Source organism: Thalassophryne amazonica, chromosome 7, assembly GCF_902500255.1.
Source record: "Thalassophryne amazonica chromosome 7, fThaAma1.1, whole genome shotgun sequence".
Lineage (NCBI taxonomy): Eukaryota > Metazoa > Chordata > Actinopteri > Batrachoidiformes > Batrachoididae > Thalassophryne > Thalassophryne amazonica.
Window position 1 is genome coordinate 38,614,416 of NC_047109.1, and position 20,794 is coordinate 38,635,209.

General features: G+C 40.4%; 1 protein-coding gene across 1 annotated transcript in view; it reads right to left on the minus strand.

Moving 5' to 3' along the window:
* Positions 1 to 206: 206 nt before the first annotated feature.
* Positions 207 to 20,794, minus strand: part of si:ch211-79k12.1 (uncharacterized protein LOC568891 homolog) — a 60,199-nt gene continuing 39,611 nt past the window's right edge. The window contains exon 7 of the mRNA XM_034174033.1: positions 207 to 1,004. Coding sequence (XP_034029924.1) covers positions 917 to 1,004 — 88 coding nt within the window. The 3' untranslated portion in view covers positions 207 to 916. The remainder of the gene's footprint in view (positions 1,005 to 20,794) is intronic.

The window sequence follows — 20,794 nt, forward strand, 5'->3', positions numbered from 1 at the left end:
AGGCGGCGTTACTGTTTTGTAAAGGTCACTGCTGGGCCTCACCGACAGAAGGCTGATAAACAAGGTTATGCAAGCCGGAGACGACACTGGATCGAGGAGATGCGCGGCCAAGCGAGCGTACATGTTGTCGATACTCCCCCCCACCTCTTTTGCCTCTCAGAAAAGCAAAAAAAAAAAATCAATGACAAAAGGAGAGGACAGTAAACAATATTTTCTCAAAGCCATTTAATATCAAAGAAATCTAAGGTGCAGTGAATTACATAGTAAGAGTGCAATGTGCCCGAGTGGAGCCACAGTAAAGCGTTTAGAATGACCTTTTCATTGATTCTTTCAGCTGGCCCTGCTTTGGATAAGATGCTGAAAAGGAAACAAATCAACAGAATGAGACCTTGTCCTCTCCCACAGCTCATTCGTAGTACACAGCAGAGCAGTTATGTTTAAAAAAATAAAAAAAAAAATCCAAAAGACAGAATAGCTACGAGCCTTTGACAGCTTTTATACTATGCACGATAAATCCCCTTTACTTTGACATGAGTACAACTCCCAATTTTCTAGCTGCAGAATAAATTAAGTGAAAAGTGCCATTTTTTTGTGCAAGACACACAAATGCAGTTTACGCTCACAAGTACAGTAGCTTCTGCATGACAAAAAAAAACAAAAAAAAAAAACAGAAATGAAGGCCAAATGATTGGTTTAAACGCCCATTTTGTTACTGATTTAGATTTTTCTCCACAAGCTTTATTCACTCTGATCCTCCATCCCTCCACCCCCACAGAGACCATCCATAACTCTACACAATCTCCTCCCCTTTTAAGTATCACCACTATGCCATCTCATTTTCTGGCCACCCACTCGATCTTCCTCCTCTCCCGCTCCAGCTTCCTGCCCCTCCTCACCCCTCCGCCTGCCTGTGCAGTCACACCAGAGGTTGTTTGTCTCCGCAGGCGGAGGGTATGGACTCTGCGCTGCTTCTGTAGATGGGCTTTTGTTGAGACCGGTCATCACTGGAGAGAGGGAGACAGGGGAAGAAAGAGGAGTGCGATTACCAGAATATTGATTTCTCAATATCACTTCTCTCTGGGCACTGGAAAAGTATAAGCAATGAAATTATCGAAGGGAACTATGCGATGGAGTCACACCTGGTTGTTAATGCGATTCCCTTTTTATTGGTTTCTTGTGCTTTTTGTACTACAGCACCATATACACGCAGAAGAAGTAGGTTCTCATGGAATATCAGTCTTTGAAAAACTCAGATTTCACTCCATATCTAAAATGCACAGTGGCACCTTTGCCACTTTTTTAAGTTCACCTTTCTAACCCTTCTTTGGCTACAGAATGGCCTGAACCTTCATGGAACTGATTTAGCAGGTTAAGTCTGGAGGTATGTGCTGGTGCTGCAAGTCACTGCATCAGCCACTCTATGTAACTACCTTGGGTGGCAACCACTCAGGCAGACAACTGGTCCATTTCCATCTATCAAAAATAACCATCTATTTGCCAAAGCGAAGTACCCTTTGCCTTTTCCAGTTACTGGGGTCCTCAATGTTGAGGGAGCTGCATTGCTGGAATATATTCAGAGAGGTATGTACATACTTAAAAATTTCGTGCAACTGATATGCTTTAATCAGAGTGTCCTTAACTAACTGTTTGTTTTACAGAAAGTTATTGCAATGGTACCCAAGGATCCTCTAAATCAGTGGTCTCCAAACAATTCCAGAAAGGGCGGAGAGGGTGCAGGTTTTCTTTGCAGCCACTGACTTCAGCAGGTGATTTCACTGATTAACATACCTTTGAACAGGTGGGATGAGTTCATCAGTGAAATCACCTGCTGAAGTCAGTGGCTCCAAAGAAAACCTGCACCCTCTTGGCCCTTTCTGGAATAGTTTGGAGACCAGTGCTCTAAATAGACCTATCACCAAAGACATACAGTTAATGCCTTAAGATTGAGCAACATGCTAGAAAATGTCCATATCAACATTTAGCATTACATACATAGTTGTCAGCTGTATATTCATGAAACATCTGTCTTGTTACACCACAACAGAAGAGCTCTCCATGGCATTGACATTGAGTAACAGTGGACACTATTGGAGTACTCTGAATTCATAGCCATGTTTGTGAAAGCCCCTTGCTTTGGACATGGAGTGGATTTTCTCTGGACGTAGCCCTGCTTTAACATACATGTGGTGTCAAGATTGGTAAATGTTTCAAGGAGTGCTAGTATTGCCACAAGCTCTGTGGGGAGATTTATCCCTGTAGATTTTAACATCACATCCAGGATGGGACAACTTGAATCTCAGCATCTTGGCCAAGGACACTTAGACACATACAACAACAATATGCAGGATTCAATCCATTGACACTTTGGTTTGGGGACAATCCAACCCTAATCAATGAGTATTTTACTCTAGCTGCCAAAAGAATATTCTACACCTCCTTACACCACTCACACCAGTAATGCAGGATGGGATTTTTCCAATGTTTACCCCAGTTTTGGTGTGCTTCTGCTCACTCTCAGCTCTGCTCCATGTTTGTAAATGGCAGGCTTGTATGTCACTTTGGTTATCTTTATCAGCTGTTCTTGTTATGCTCTGTACATAATGCTGTTATTTCACATATTATTTTGGTTACTGCATCCTTCTTTTCCATCTCTGACCCGCTTTACCAAGGTGTCTGTTTCTAGTTTCATTGACTTGCGCCATTCTGCAACTTTTATGCTGATGATACTCACCTGTATGTTCAACAGGTATGCCATTATATATGACTGCCTTTTCTCAATTGAAACTCAGATGACATTAAATCTTCTTCAGCAAAATCATATTATATAAGCATGTAAATACATGTACTTTGAGCTAAGGTGTTTTCATTTATTTAACTTGCTTCGGTTTTCCCACAAAAAAAATGACAGCACCCATGGCCAGTATTTACAGACTTTTTCAAACAGCTTATTTTCTGACTAATACAATATAGTCACTGCATTTACTTATTTTTTAATCTTTTGCATTATGCATTCGAACCAACAGGTAGTTCTGCTAATTATGAGAAAACAGTCATCTTAATTATTGGCAAAATTATTCACAAATTTAGTTAGAAATATTAATCAGCACTTCAACCTTGAACACATGAACTTTCTACCTCATATTTGTTTTATCTCAGCTTAGAATTATATTCTGCTCTGTATCACTCTGTTGTCAAGATAATTATGCTTTGATAACAATAACTTTTCTTGTCACAGCCACTCTTGAGCGAATGCAACTTAACATGCCAAAACAAAAATCAGAAACAGCCACAGATTTCACTTACCCTCTGGACTGGTATCTTTACACAGGCTGCATGTGAAATACAGGACAGTTCTGCTTGTGAACTGCTAAAATACCATGGATGGAAACTTAACTAAATGTCTGAAATTGATTGTTTTTTTTGGGGTTTTCTTCAGTTACTAGCTAACGCATGAGCATGTTCAAATAGGCTCCAGCTCCCCCGTGACCCATAATCATAATCGGAGTAAGCGAGTACAGAAAATGGATGGATGGATGAGCATGTTCAAGCACTGTGATTCTTGTATGGAGAGTTGTGAAGTGCCACATAGACTGTGAGGTGTGTAGGCTATGGGCTAGCATGGTGCCGCGTGCAACCCCCCCGCCAGCACACACACACAACCGTATAAATTTGGTACCATTAGAAAACTTAGGATGTCTAGATTACAAAAATAACTGCAAACAGTAAAAATCCTCGGCCTCACGATGACATGACTACACGGTCATTGACCACCCTATTAAGGAATACAAAACTGTCAAAGAATACCTGCGAGCAGCAGAAGTTGCCACACATGAAGTAGGTCAAGAGGATGTCATTACAACCTTTGACATGGGGGTTTGTATGACGGCAAACCCCCTGATCTGAACAAGAAAGCTGTGCACATAATTCAGAATGTACTTGGTGTACCGCTTTCATTTGGTGTCTTATATGTCCCATTTGCTTAAAAGATGATGATTTGGTAACTCTTTATGTTGTGCGGAAAAAAAAAAAAAAAAAAAAAAAAAAAAAAATCAGATGGCATAATTGGACATTTTCTTTTGGCTTGGGTAGGCCAATAAAAGTGCTCACATGTCATAGTGAGGCCCAGAATTTTTATTGCTACCAGTTATTTTTGTAATCTAGACATTCTAAGCTTTGTAATTATATCAAATTTATAGGGTGGGGGGGGGGGGGGGAGTTGCATGCGGGACGATGCTGGCTACTGGCCTATGGTCCACCTCTTATGCATGGAAAGTTTAATTCTTAAAGGAAAAGAGCAGAATGGAAAAAAAAAGCAGAAATTGAAATTGCCCGATATTACAATCAAAAGTTTTTGTTTTATTCGGAAGCAGCATTAATGCCAAGGTATGAAACACACAACACTCAATTGTTAGCAGCAACTGCTAAATTTCCTTTTGACCTTGATTCACATGTTCCCTCCCAGAAATTTGTGCACTTGGATGGACACACCTGAAATTGCATATGCATGTGCACCATTTTGCACATTTGAGAGATGCTACTGTTAGTAACTCAGCATGCAGGTGAATTTATAAGTATAATGGTGTCTGTGCACTTTTTTATTTTTGCAGTTTAAGAAAATTAAGTAAATCAGGCCCTAAGATGAGGCGTATCAGTTGCATTATGAAGGAGTGTCGGCTTGGACACTCTGGCCATGTGGCGCATTTCTCTGTGCATGATCCAGCACATTGGTGCCTGAGTGTTGAGGACCCCAGTGGCTGGAGAAGACCAAGGGGATGCCATGCTTCACCTGCAGCATATAGATGGTCATTTCAGAGATGTGGAGATATGTCCGAGGAGAACGTACCAACTGGGGTAAGCTGGTATAGAAAATGGATGAATTTTAAAACCTTTCTGTACAGACAAGCTTTTAACTGATTATGTTCAATCCGTGGCCAGCGCATTTATCTAGTTATTATTTCCTTCTAACTATAAAGCTTGTTGTGTCTGTTATTCCTGAAAAATGTTGAACTAACACCCATTACTGTAACATTCTCTGTAGCAGCTGTTGAGTTTAAAAATCCCAGGTGAAATTTTCTGATACACCCAACAGTTGTACCTACTGCATTAAAGTAGCAACTCAATACATCTTAAAGAACTGCACTGCTTGAGGTCATAGCATGCATTAATTTGCTGTTTGCATGCAAATTTAATGATACTTCCACTATTGATCTTATCATTACTGTAGTCTTTTTTTCCCTTCACACTCAGCCTCACAGAATTTAACACTTGCATCCAGTGTGTGGAAACATGGGAGACATATATCAGACTTGCTGACAGTTCACTGTGGATTGTTACTTCTGAATTACCATAAATAAGCATGTAGGTCATTCGTAACAGCTTCAACAGTGTTGACCGGGATTTGAGATGAAGACCTCAAGTAAAGACTGTTAAAGGTACAAACAGAGTTCATCCTTACATGGGTCCTTTGGTGGTTTTGGTCTGCTTGGCCCTGCGGCACAGGAAGATGGTCACGGAGACGATGAACACCATGATAACCACGAGCACCGCCGAGGTTATTAGTATGAGATGGCCATTAATGGTCTCGTACCAGGGGGCATCCTCTGCGGGACAGAAGGCAGGCACTCAGAATATGAAATCAGCAAAGCCTCAAAGGTTTCCTCCTGCAGGCAAAGTTTCTAAAGGTTACCCTCGTTTGTTGGTTAAAGAAAAGAGTGGAGTTGTGATGCTTGTGCAGCACTGATTTGATTAGATTTTTTTATTTTTAAGTTTGCCTTTATTCCCCTTCTGGTTGATAAAATATTTCATGGACTTTCTGAATACCTATTTTGATGCGAATGACAGAGTATCCATTTAAACATTAAGGCCAGCAGGGTTTGTGACAGCTTCAAGCACATGCTTTTTTGTATCCACATGTAAAATTGAATCTTTGAGTGTTCAGGTGTATTTTGACAGCTGTAGACACCAAGTTTAGCTTCAAGAATATTTGCACTGCCATCAACGTCAAAGTAACAGCAACAACGTGCACTGATAGGGCACACTCAAAAAAATAACTTGCCCAGTGAACATAAAAAAAAAATATGTAAAGTATTTCCACCCAAGTAAAATGTGTTAATGTAGCCAGAAACAATTTTGCTGAGTGACCCAAGTGTAAATTTGTTGGGTCAACATGATGAATTTGCATTACTGTTACCTAATTACCATGGTTTAAGCCCCTTTCACACCGGGGAGCTCCCGGGTGCTCCCAGTTGCGCCGTGCGACGACGCGTGGAAGCAACTCAGTGCCGAGACGATGCAGCTCGGCACCACAACAGCACGAGGGCGCAAAGGAGGAAGCAAGTCGGGCGCTGAAAAAATTAAACCTGTTTAATTTTTTGGCCGTCCTGTGCTCGACGCAGCAAGGAAGTGGTTCCAGCGCAAGTCGGGGCAAAGAGGCGTTACCCAGCGTGACTCGAAGCCAATTTATGATTCCTGCTGTGTTCCACTGTTCCCGCAGTATAAATCACACAGGATTGTTTTTATACAGTGTAATTAATGCAGTAAAAACTACACGCTGAAGAAAAAAAATGCAGACTGATTGCCAGAATATCCAGTAAAATGTCCGGACATCTCTAGTCCACTCATGGACGCTCGTTCACATGCGCACATGTGAACAATTAAAAGAAAAAAAAGTCTGGCTGCAGGCATTAGTTCCTTGTTCTCTGCTCAAACTCTCACATCACAGTTAAAAAAAGGACAAAAAAGGACATACGTCCTGAGACAGGACATGTCAACATCAAGTAGAACTCCAGACATCTCCACATTTGCTTGACGGTTCGTGCGCACGCATCTCGCGGTCAAAGGAGGAAAGAAAAGAACAAAAAATGTCTGCAGGTAGTTAGTTCCTTTCTCTGCTCAGACTCTCTCATCACAGTTAAAAAAGGATATAAGTCCAGGACATGTCAACATCAAGTAGAACTCCAGACATCTCCACATTTGCTTAAGGACGGGTCCGTGCACCGCGCATCTCACGGTCAAGGGAGGAAAGAAACTATAACGGAACTCAGCGCAGCCCTGCAGCTCAGCACAAGTAGAAGAGAAGTCAGAGTGCACAGTCTGTCTGCAACCAAACTGTGCACTCTGACGTCTCTGTGCAGAGAACCTGCAGGCTGCGTTCTCACCTCCTCTCTGCCCCCTGCTGCGCGCACCTGACGCAGAAATTCCTGCGTCGTCATGACACCACAGGGAGCAACTGGGAGCAGCTCCGGTGTGAAAGGGGCTTCAGACCAAATACATTTATAAGAGTAAATGTAACAAAAATAAAAAGTAAGTCCCTTCAGCTTCTCCCTTGTTCATGCTCAGGGTCGCCACAGCAAATCTGAAGTGGATCTGCATGTTGAATTGGCACAGGTTTTTACACCAGATGCCCTTCCTGATGCAACTCCACATTACATGGAGAAATGTGGCAGGGGTGGGTTTGAACCGGGAACCTTTCATACTGAAACCAAGTGCACTAACCCGTGGCCACCACCCCTGCCCTGTAAGTAGTTACAACTACTTTTAAAATAGTGCAGTTACATGTCAACTTAACTTTCCTATGTTGGATCAGCACAATTTGTGCAGAGTCACCTTGGATTTGCTGTGGCGACCCCGTGCGCAAACAAGTGAGCAGCCAAAGGGACTTACTGTTTTTTTTTTTGTTTGTTTGTTACATTTACCCTTACAAATTTAGTTAACCTAAACCATGGTAACTGAGTAACAATAATGCAAATTCATCATGTTGACCCAACAAATTTACATTTAGGTCACTCAGCAAAATTGTTTCTGGCTATGTTCAAGCATTTTATTTGGGTGGAAATACTTTTGATAATTTTATTATGTTCACTGAGCAAGTTAAATTTTAAGTTGTTGCATGTTATGTTAAAACTACATGATTTGAAAGTGTTCACCCATAAATCTTGATTTTATATCGTAGAAGCTACTTGTCAGATTTACATTAATGTAACATAAAAATAACACCCATTTTTTTTTTTTTTTTTTTTTTTTTTTTTTTTTGAGTGCACCACAGTCTTGTTTGAACCCTTGCTTGATAGCGCGGGATTTGACCGCTTCCGGGGATAGCCTCTTGATGTGCAATACTAACACAACATAAATTTACACAGATTAAGGGAAGGGAAGACAAGGCAAAAGGGCAAGAGCGCGTCAGTAAGTGTTAGCCTAGCCTTCCGGGAACAGAAACAATACTTTCTTTGAGTTATTGGGCAAATTACATGGCAACAAAGTGAAAATGCAAAGAAAAAGTGGTGATGCAGTGGCAAGTGAACATGTGTTGTGGTTTGTTTATGACCTGGAGCTCAAACATGTTGAGGCGGTTTGTAGGCAAGAGAAAACAGCTACTCTGGTTAGCTGTGTAGGCTAACTCTTACCGACACGGACATCTTCCATTTGCCTCGTCTTCCCTTCTCCACTGGAAACCGATGTGATTGTAGCCAAAAAACAAAACAGCACCCCATTTTCTTGTGTGAAGTTACGCTGAGTATATACTGCGCAATGGGAGCAGCTGTCCCATAAGTGTTCAAATCCCATGATATCACCCAGGATTCAAATGAGACTGTGCTGCCCTATTGCTCACCATCAATGGAAGTGTGTACATTTTTCAGTATTGCAGTAAGTATTACATTTGTAATGAGTACGTCTTCCAGAGATGATACACATCAGAGTGGTGATCCTACAGTCAGTTGCAGCAGTAATAAGGTAACACCACCTTAACAAATAACATGCATTGGCTTTATTGCAGTTTTAGATGTTGCATAATTTCAGCAACAGAATTCCCTGGGTATCAGACTCTTACTGGGTGAGAGGGCAGTGCATGAACAGTGTGTTCATCTCACAGGTCACTACTAACGATGATGACAGAGGAAGTGCTGCAAATTGGATTGGCTGTAATGTTGTAATGAAATTAGCTCTAAACTTGAAGAGAAGCTTAATTTTTTTTTCCTGAAACATAAAGCAGTTTCTCAGTCACAGACAGAGAAACACCAGAGCCCTCCTTCATCAACATGGCATAGAAAAGCTTCTGAATTCACATACAAAGAAAATTTAGAATGTTCAAAGGTATAAAGAAATTGGTAATTCGGTATGCAGTTAAACAGTATATAAAGTACACTGGTGTGAATTTGCCTGACCATATGGATTTTGATCATACCCTAATAACAAGTAAGATAAACTGACATCATCAGCCTGCAGGAATTATTTTTCTAGAAAACATCAGGGCAGCGTGTGGTGGTTTTTTTTGTTTTTAGACTCGCCTCCACTCTGAGACCTCCACCATGGGAGAAGATTCATTGATTTGTTTTGGCTTCTGTCTTCTTTTTTTTTTGCTAATGGTCACCATGTCTGCTTGTCAATTTTGCACAACTTGTTGCGTGGTCAGCACAAATCACTATGGACACACTACCATGAGCTTTTCTTCCTGTATTTTTTCCAGTCATGACAGTAGGGCCACCCGCATGGGACCCATGGGCCACCCTTGGCACTTTCTCCTTTGGTTTTAAAGAGTACCACTTTTTATTGTTTTGAAATGTTATTTTAGAATGTATAACACAATTATAATATAACTGTATGAAAGCAATTCACAAAAGATGAGCGTTTACTTTTGTCCTTTGGCCCTCCATCGCATTAATTAATGGCCCTTCAACGGAAACAATTTGGGTTCTTCTGTGTTTAAGGGCAAAAGAAAAAATTGAACAGATCCATGAAATACAGCATGCTTCATACAGCCTTTATTTTCAGACTATGCAGGGCTGTTCCTGCAACTCGGTCACTGATGACAAGCAATTTCTTTCGTCATTTTGCCTAACGATTTTTGCAATGTCTATGTCTAAAAGGTGTTATCTTTTCCTCTTTATTCCAGTTCTATTTTTTCTATTTATTGTAGTTTTTCGACAATAAATGTTCTAAAATGCTTCAGTATAATGTAAACATCTCCTAGTAATATTGTTACAAGAACAGTAATAGCAGCCAAGCGGCCACAGCACTCAGTCAAATTTGGTATTTATTGCAAGCTTGATTTCCACACCCACCTGTATATATTCTTGTCTTGCTAAATTGCACATTCACTAAACCACAGTAACAGTCTCACTTTGCCCTACCACTTCACCCTTTTGTTCAAAATGAATGTAGGGTAGAGGGAGAGTATTGGGAATGGGCCAAAGCTTCATTACATGAAGATTCGCTCTCAATGACTATTTATGGTAACAAACCTTCCCTTTGCTATCAAAGTTCCATTTCTGGGTTGGACAGGTTTGTCTCCTTTGATTTTGTTTCCATGCTGCCAGACAGAAAACCCTAAAGCCCCTTTCACACCGGGGGGTGCTCCCAGTGCAGCATGCGTCATTATGACGACGCCGTGTGGAAGCAACTCAGTGCAGAGACGATGCAGCTCAGCGCCACAACAGCGCAAGCAAGGGATGCAAAGGAGGAAGCAAGGAGGAAGCAAGTTGGACGGCGAAAAATTAAACCTGTTTAATTTTTTTGGCGTCCTGTGCTCGACGCAGAAAGGAAGTGGTTCCAGCACAAGTCGGGCAAAGAGGTGTAACTCGGAGCAAAGAGGCGTTACCCGGCATGACTCAGAAGCTAATTTATTATTCCTGCTGTGTTCCATTGTTCCTGCAGTATAAATCATGCAGGATTGTTTTAATACCATGTACTCCAATGCAGTAAAAACTACACGCTTAAAAAAAAAAAAAAGACCACAGGAAAAAAAAAATGCTGATTGCAGCTCAGCTCCTCTCTGTGTGGAGCTGTCTGGTGAAGAGGCCTGTGAGGCAGCAGCAGCTTCTTCTCTCACAATGTGTTTAGATAAAATCCATAAAAGTCCTGCTCACACACTGATTGTCAGAAATATCCAGTAAAAAGTCCAGACATCTCTAGTCCACTCATGGACGTTCGTTCACCGCGCGCACATGTGAACAATAAAAAATTAAAAAAAATAAAAAGTCTGGCTGCAGGCATTAGTTCTGTTCTCTGCTCAAACTCTCACATCACAGTTGAAAAAAGGACAAAAAAGGTCGTAGTCCTGAGACAGGCCAGGTCAACATCAAGTAGAACTCCAGACATCTCCACATTTGCTTATTACGGAATGTGTCTGCATTATTATGTGTGCGCGCATCTCGCGGTCAAAGGAGGAAAGATAAACTATAACAGAACTCAGAGTGCACTGTCTGTCTGCCGCCAAACTGTGCACTCTGACTTCTCTGTGCAGAGAACCTGCAGGCTGCGTTCTCACCTCCTCTCTGCCCCTGCTGCGCACACCTGATGCAGATATTCCTGCGTCGTCATGACACCACAGGAAGCAACTGGAGCAGCCCGTTGTGAAAGGGGCTTTTCTGCGTCGAGCACAGGACGCCAAATAAATTAAACAGGTTTAATTTTTCGCCGTCCAACTTGCTTCCTCCTTTGCACCCTCGCGCTGCTGTGGTGCCGAGCTGCATCGTCTCGGTACTGAGTTGCTTCCACGCAGGCATCGTCATAATGACGCATGGGTGCAATTGGGAGCGCCCCCAGTGTGAAAGGGGCTTTAGGTTTTCTGTCTGCAGCATGGAACAAATCAAAGGAGACAACCTGTCCAACCCAGAAATGGACCTTTGACAGCAAACAGAACAAAACAAGTAATACTTTAACCCTTATACCCCATCACACTAGAGGCCAAATGAGCTCGAATCCCTGTCCAAATGAAAATTCAACCACATTGCAGAGGTGTCGAGGTGCATTTGCAGCCACTGGACAGCATTCTGAGCACATTCTAAACAATCGGTCACAATTGTGCGGCCGCCTCAAATGTTTTGCACATGTTCAAAACATCCGTGCCGCAGTCAAAGTGGAAAAGCTATCGAACGGCAGTCGAAGTCCCATCTGACCGCAGTCTAGCTGCATTCTAAACCATCAGATGGCATGAAAACGGCATTTGTGGCATTCTGATCACGTTCGCGGAGACATTCAGCATGTTTCTGCCAGAGTCGAATGTCCCAAATGCACCTTAATCATATCCTGCCAAACCGCAATCGTACATCTTGTAAATGCATTTTTATTGTTCTTACTGCAATCTGGCAGTTGGCAGAGGCTCATGCGCATGGCACGTGTACGAATCAGTCGGGGTGGGTCGGAGCACAGTCTGGGTATTCGGATGGCTTATCCCCTCAGATGTGGCACAAATCCTGTTTTTTTTTTATACATTCTGCTTGATTCGGTTTGGCTCGTGCTCATGCATACTAAGTGTGATGGGGTTTTAGCAATGGCTTAAGAGGAAAAAAATGCCTGAGAGCCTGTCCTGTCCTCGTAGTCACCAGGTACTCTGATAATGGGCAGCCTCATACTCACCACTAACATAACTTTTAACATCCTCGTTTGTCCTCGTACACAAATCGCCCCACGCTAATTTTTGCTACATTTTGAAATTAGTGCCACACTCAGAAATGAGCCTCATTAGCTGAATAATCTGCCTCTAAGAGCCTCTATTCTCCTCATGTTTCTTGAATAACTCCACTCGTACTAAAACTTAAAAAAAAAAAAACAACAACAAAACACACACACAACAACAACGCTACGTGGCTCATTATTCTGTCTGACAAAGTGCAACAGCAGGAGGGCAATGTGATGCTTCATGATCTATTTTGTGTACATGTGAATGGAACCCCAATCAGAAAGAAACCGCACATATTGTTTACATGACCATAATTAAAATGATCAGATAAGATACACATTTAGGTGTTCTGCAAAACAGATTGGTCATTTTGATATATGCAAAAATCAGTTCCTTTTGTGACCTTCACCACCAACCCAAAAAATGTATTTAAATAGACACAAATCGTATTTTTTTCCATAAAGAGAATTTATCTTCTTAAAGAAAGCATCACAATAACACCCATGTCATTGTGCACGTTCTACTCCCACTTCTCCCTTTACCTTGTGTTTAATTGTCCCAAAGGTCCCCGGATTATCTCATTGTCTTATGTCATTATGCAAGTAATAAGCATGCACAGAGTGTTCTGCCTGTGGAGAACAATCTGAATGGGGCTTAACATGGCTAATATTTTACAATGTAATGAATTGTACCACTTGTTGAGCAACAGAGTTTAATGGACCCTAATAACCCATTAATAGTCACAATGATTGGGGTTCTGAATGAAAACATCCCACATAATGTTTCTGAACAGGACGAAAGTGGTGGATCTGATCAGAAATCTGGTCAGATTAACAAGACTGACTCAATTATTTTAATTTTTTTTCCAATAGGAAAATATTAGTTCCTATAAGCCATGTAAACACCTGATTGTATCAATCTCTATACCCTATACTAGCTCAATACTTACATAATGATGTAAGATGGGATGAGGGAACCAACCATCAGAAAAAAAGCTTTAAAAAAAATGAAAGGGGGCAGGCAACAACTATGGAGATTTTCAAAGTTTAAAAGACTTTAGCTACTTCAATACCCAGAACCAAACAGAATGCTGCACTGTTGGGTAATGGGCATGAACGACCAGCTCCAGTTCCAGAGTGTAGTCCGAGGGAGAGAAAGGTAGAAGTAAAAAATAAAAGCAAATGATGTGGTGTGATTCTGCTGCTTTCTTCATCATAAAATCTCTCAAGTTGCAGTTTAAGAAGTGAAAATACAATAACTTGGGTTCATTATTGAAATAAAATTGCAGGCATAGTGGTGGGTGCAGGGTGGCAACATGAGCTTATTTTTAAGCTTATCAAACAGCCAAATAAAATCAATTTAAATAACAAATATAAATATGTATATCTATGCGATCACAGTTACTATGGCCATATAAATCACCTGTGTGTTCAGCGATCAGAGGATTCCTTTCCGATTAGATTTTATTAAGTTTGGAATCTTCATAAAAAAGTAGCTGATCTGATGAGATTTCTGATCAGATCTGCCCCTTTCATTCTGATTGGACACTAATACCCCCGTCACATATAGCCGGAATCACGCAGAGTGGTGTCGGACTTATGAATTGGTGCACATCTGAAAAGTGTCAGATTTCAGTTCCAAAACGGTCTGGCAGCCATCTGTGGAAGTCGACACAGTTGGTCAAAATTGGTCGGCAGCCCTGAGTGTGATGCACATGTTGAAAACTCTCCGGGTGCTGTCAAGATGGGACACCTATCCGACGGCGGTCCATGTGTCATCTACATGCGCTCTGGATGCGATCTGACAGGTGTGGACGAGGCTGTCTGCACTCCGACACTGTAGACCATGCCTCTTTTCCCCTGACTGCATGGGATTATGGTAATATTTGCCATATCGGGCATGTTTCCGGTACATCCTTGCTATGTGTGATGGGGGTTTAAGAGACATTTCCATTCAGATTCTTCATTATTCTGATTAAAAACAGATTATTAGGGTTCATGTAAAAGCAAGTGTCTGTCACTGACATCATTAACAGAACTGGAAAGACTTCAGAGTTGCCTTTCATAGTATTTAATTAAACTGCCTCCAACCTTGTACCCTGCTGTCTTTGTAATTCACTTTATTATTCTATTACACTTAAATAGTTTCATGTTTATGAATTTGATAGCACCCTGAAAAAAATGATTAGAACCTTAATTGCCTTTAAAGAAATCCATGAATATTAATGGTTAGCCTTTTTTTCTTCACAGACTATGATTTGGTCCAGTATATCAATCCTTTCTCCATTTAATGGATGGCATTTCAGCTGCACACTGACTTTTCTGCCACAAGGAGTTGTGCATATACACGGTCAAATGTCGGGATACATTTACACACTTTCTCAAGTGCAAACTGAAGAATCCTATACTTTGCGTACCAAATGGTTTATGAACATTTTGCAACATCGATGAATGAGGGCTCAGAATTTTAAAAAGGTGCCTGGTGATTTCAATTTAAGCACATTAAAATAATGAGTGTACTTATTCATGACAGTCAATTAACCAAGACCCCTTGCTGTATCTCAATAGATGTTGGATGCACTTCTTATGTCTCATGATTCTTTAGAGTTGTGCCATGAGGTGCTGCACTGTAATACCAGAAATGCACTGTAGCAAGGATAGACTGTAAATGGTAAATGGACTGCATTTTCGTATAGCGCTTTTCCATCTGCAACAGACGCTCAAAGCGCTTTACAAATAATGCCTCACATTCACCCTGATGTCAGGGTGCTGCCATACAAGGCGCTCACTTAAACACCAGGAGCAATAAGGGATTAAAGACCTTGTCCAAGGGCCCTTAGTGATTTTCCACTCAGGCTGGGATTTGAACCCAGGATCCTCTGGTCTCAAGCCCAGCGCCTTAACCACCAGACCATCCCCCCAACAACAGTTGATGATGGGACAAATGTGCCCCATCTCTGGAGATGCATATCCATCTTATGGCACTATCAAATGATAGATCAGAGAAAATGACTCTAAAGCAGGCAGATTTGGAACTGTATCTTTAAAGGAAAATATGGGCAACGTGCACTACATGGCACAGGGAAATGGTCAAATATGTTTTCCTAAAACAGAAGGAAAATACACATTTGTGGAAAATAGCAAAACCATGTGAAAAATATTTGTACAAGATGGATTACAAGAATGGTTGGTTGACATTAATGAATCCATGTGACTGTTGAACAAATTTAGTCTAAACCATGACTAGTTCCACTTCAAAGATAATTAGAACCAAAAAGTAAAAAGGAATCTGTGAAATGGAAACACCTTGGATCTCAGAAGACCAAGATGTTCAAAGAATCAATATCCACAAAGAAGGTTTTGTTCTTGTTCTGGGATACTCAAGACACCATTTATAGTGACTACCTGTCTGAGGGATGTGCAGTGAATGGTGGCACTGAAACTGACCTTCTACAGCATCATAACCAATCAATGAAGAAGCAGTTTAGAGGTTAAATCCATTTTGCAGTCTTCCACTGCCAAACCATTCCACATCAATCAAACGGACATGGCAGCTGGACAAGACTGTATGAACTCTTATAAATCAACTACCACATGCTTGCAAATCTCAAACATTTGTAGATGAAGCTTTGCTGATGATAGTCAAGTTATATTTTAGAGGATGCTGTGCTGCATCCACACAGAACTGATGTGGGTTGTGTCTGGAAACAACCCGGGAAGACTGGCAGTTAATCATCTCCTAAAACGTAACCATCTAATGCAGGCAAGCACTACAATGGGTGCTCCCTTGTCCTGGGTCCAGTTCCTGGGGTCCTGCATGTTAGATCATGGTCAGGACCATGTTCCATATGGCTGTAGTGTCACATCTAGTATAGTTTATTTTACATAAAGTCACTCCAGTGGTTCTTGAGGATTCTCCAGTTAGTCCAAACACTGAAGATGTCCAATTCTAATCTCACATTACTGACTGGTATACAAATTTCACACAACCACTTAGTACGAGCACCGGGGTCCCAGTTTTACAGTACTGCTAACAAAGAAATATTCAGAAACCATATGTGCATTCTATGTACAAGTGTGGGATTAATGGATTTGTATGTAAAGTTAAAACCAAGGTAGGGTAGGATTACTTCGAAAAATACATGTGGATTACATGTATGTATGTACATGCATTTGGATTACTTAATCCTACGCAGCCTTGGTTAAAACATACCACTGACACCAATTTATTGTAGCAAGACCAATCTGCTAGTGGAATGAAAGCCAAAAATAAATACATGAATAGTTTATTTGCCATATTTACCTCTCAAAAAATGGCTCAAAGAGGAAACAAAACAAAACACGTATACAAGTTGCACGGGAGTATAAGTTGAACCTTTTTTCTTTATTAGTCATTAATGTGGGATTTTTGTGCACTACTTTTACTACTGCCATTTTTTTTAAAGATTATTTTGTTTAGTGTTTTTGGTTCTTTTGAAACCATATATAAATAGATATTACTGCAACATTCATTTTTTCTGTCCATTTATTCCAATTAAGGGCCACGGGGGGACTATTAATTAATCCTTTGGAAGATACGGTATGTATTTTTTTTTTTAATAGACTTTCCTTCTTGGTTTATGCAGGATGCTACCAGTTTAAACAAGAGACCTTGTAAGATTAGTTGAATAATAGTCACTTTGAGAGCCACTGTAATGTAAGTTTGGAGGCAATTTTCGATATACCAGATCATTTTAAAAAGCCAACACTGGGGTCTCTCCAATTCTTCTTCCAAAGTGTTTGCCCACAGCAGACAGAAAAGATTCTGCCATTCTCCTGTTGCACTTGGATTCCTTTTAAGGAGCAAAAGTTTTTTTTGTCTTTTCTGCATACATTTCCAAATGAAACCATTTCTTTGAGCTTCACTCAGATGAAGCAGAATTTACCGCAACACCAATGTGCTCCAAGCAATTTCTTTGACTGCTGATTTTTCCATGTTGCTGGACAGAAATGTCGAACATTTCTTGCAGGTATAAAAGGAAGATTTGTAACCAGAAATGGTCATTTACAGACATTTTATGTAAATGACACTTCACACAATGAACTAAAGCAGTGCTTTAGTCTGACTGATCAAGGCAGAATACTTTGAAGTCTGTGTAAATCAGGCATAAGAAGGATTAATGAGTACAGATGTCACTGTACAAGCAAACCTTCTCAATATTCTTCATAGCAGTAAATGTACAAGTGTTCCTACGTCACACTGATCAACGAGGACAATAGACAACTTTGCATATGTCTAGACATTAATCATGATAGTCCATATGATTAGAATACTATTTTGGATTGTATTTGGTGTTTATGTGTTCACATTTTAAAAAACAAAGATTTTTTGAAAGTTTTACATTTTGCTCAAAGAGGGGTCAGTTTGAAAGGCTGCAGAAATCAAGAAGCTAAGTGATATTGATTACTATTATGCTAAAATTAACTCTAGCAAAATATAGCTTTCAGAAAAATATACTTGGCATTTGCTCCCCCCCACCCCACCCGCAAGTGTGGCAGAGGTGGGACGAAGTCACTGTCAAGTCATCAATCAGCAAGTCCCAAGTCAAGTCCCAAGTCATAATGACCACCAATTGTTTGCAAGCTGACTTGAGACTTGCAGATTGATGACTTGAGGGGACTTGATGGTGACTTCTTCCCACCTCTGAGTGGTATTAAGGCTCCTCCTAGCCAATACAATATATGAGCAGAAAGGAACTGGGCACTGATCCATCATTTGTGTTACTACCATGCAGATCAAAGAAATTGGTTATATATATATATAATATATATATATATATATATACATATATATACACACATATACACACACACTATTCATTTCACTGACCATTCAGAGATAATGTGACACTTTTATTTACAGCGGCAACACGGCCGTTTTGCATAGTTAGCAGCAATTTACATTTGTAAAGAAGATTATATGTTCACACTTGTCACTTCAGTTGTTGTTTGTCTGCTTATTAGTAGGATCACTCAAAATACTTTCAGACAATTTTTCACAAAACGTGGACAGACTGATCTTATCAAAAAGAACAATTCATTTGCCGTTGAAAAGGTCCCAGATGCAAAATCTGAATTGTTTAATATGTTCTTTTACAAAGCATTTCCAGCACTAACCCACTGATGTTAATGAAATCATCAGTCATGTGTATAACTCATGTCAGGTAATCAGCAAGTGAAATTTAATACAGTTCAGGATCAGTATACAAATCAGTTTGTGTGAAATATCCATTTGGGGAGATGTTTGGTTTTGGTTGGGGGTGTTCTCATTCATGCTCTGCCAGCTACGATTCACTTTACATCTGGGGACATTAACACTTGAAAAGCAGAGAGTGCAAATTAAAGTGCACACCTCCACCAACGCCTTCATCAGTCTGACTTTCAGACTTTGACAAGGACGCTGCAAATACCATTTTATTTTATCCATTTGTCCAGCAATATTTTGGAATTCTAGACAGTCTGTAATGTTGCTGTGTAATATCTGATTGAATTTATTGAAATTTTCCAGTTTCTTATATCTCACCCATTCATAAACATACTGAAGTTAAAGAAAGCGATAAACAGGATCCTGAAACCATGTGAATCTGAATCTTAAAGCAACTCTTAACTGTTTTCAACCAACAGCTCCCCATCTATAAGCATCACTCAGAGACAAAGGAGTGACTGCATAAAATCCACCTTGTTCTGCTGTATGTGGTTCTGATGATGCAAGTGCACTGTAAACACCCAATACTGACACCCAAAGACTCAGAAACAGGAAATGCAATAGTGTCATTTGATCTGGGGATGACAACACATGAATTTCCCAACCATGTGCAGTTAAATAGAATCATAAGCCCGTTTCACAGAAAAAAGGAAGTGAATGCTACTTTTTAATTTTCTCTCAGTCTGCACAAAGGACAAATTTTATCTTTGACTTTAAATGTGAGTTGAATCCACCTATTGGTAAACACCGAATAGAGCAAAAAGACCTTTTGAGAAGACTTGTCAGTGTATCACTGACATTTTATTTGTGTGATTGTTTGTTTAAAAAATTCCCTTCATATTATATTGTTGTCATGATGAGTTTGGTGTCTTGATATGGATGCAAGTTGGAATTCCACCATATGGGCAATAGAAGATGTGTGCATGCTTATTTTTCATGTACATTGCTTTGTGTTATGTTAATGAGCATGACTTGGATTTTTCTTGATTGTGTTGGAACATATCGTCCTGGGATGTTGGCAGTTTGGCTGTAAGGGTTTAAATGGTGAAGGCCTGAGGTTCAGTCTACATCTTTTTGGTCATGAGCACAATAAAAGAAATCAATTTGTTGATGACAATGAAACCCAGGCGTGATGTTATTGTAAACAAACAATATGGTTCCAAATATTCTTTTTTAAGACTTATCTGTTCCAGTATTTTTGCTCAGGTGTGGGCATGTATTCTATGTTGACATTTTGAATTCAGTGTATTTATAGTCCACCAAATCACAAGTAATCTCCAAGTGCTATACACCAGTTAGGTCTAGACCTTACCCCCTGATAGTTACAGCTAGATGTTTTGGTGACCCTGGTTGTTCAGGGTTGCTGCATCTGGATTTACCGCTGTTAAGTATGGCGTCCCTCATGGTTTGTGCTTGGCCCATTGTTATCTTCCCTGGGAAAGCTAATTCATAGCTTCAGACTGAACTTTCATTGTTATGTGGAAGATCTGCAGTTGGATTTGCCAGTGTTTGCTTAGATGGGTCTAATATTACTATCATGACTTGATATCATCTAATGTTCTACTTCTCAACTCAAATAAGACAAGATGATTGTCAATGGGCCAGTGAAATTAAGAGACCTGTTTGACCCTTCCACTGGACAACGTGTATTTCCGCACAGTGAGACTTTGAGGAATCTAGGTGATATTACTGATGAATCTCTCTTTTTTGATGCTGCTTCATTATGGGGTTTGTGACTTAAAAGCTTTAGAGGTCTCCAGATGATCCACAAAGCAGCTGCTCATGTTTTGGCTCCAACATGAAAGTTTGATCACATGCCCCCAGTTTTTGCTTCTCTCCATTGGTTGCCTGTTCACAAAGTGTGGACTTAAAGTTTTGTTGCTGACTGATAAGATTTTGCATGGCTGTGCGCCGCATTGTGTGTCTGATTGGATTCGGCCATGTGTGCCGGTGCGTGCTTTGGGATCACATGAGGATGACGTGGTGTGTTTCAGAGGTTAAGAAGAAAGCAGATGGTCAACATTTTGTATTTCGTACACCGTGGATTGTGGAACAAACCATCGACTGAGATTAGACAGTCGAGTTCTATCGACATCGAGAATAAAAACAGTCCCCCCCTTCACTACTTACAACTGTTGATGATGGGATATTTTT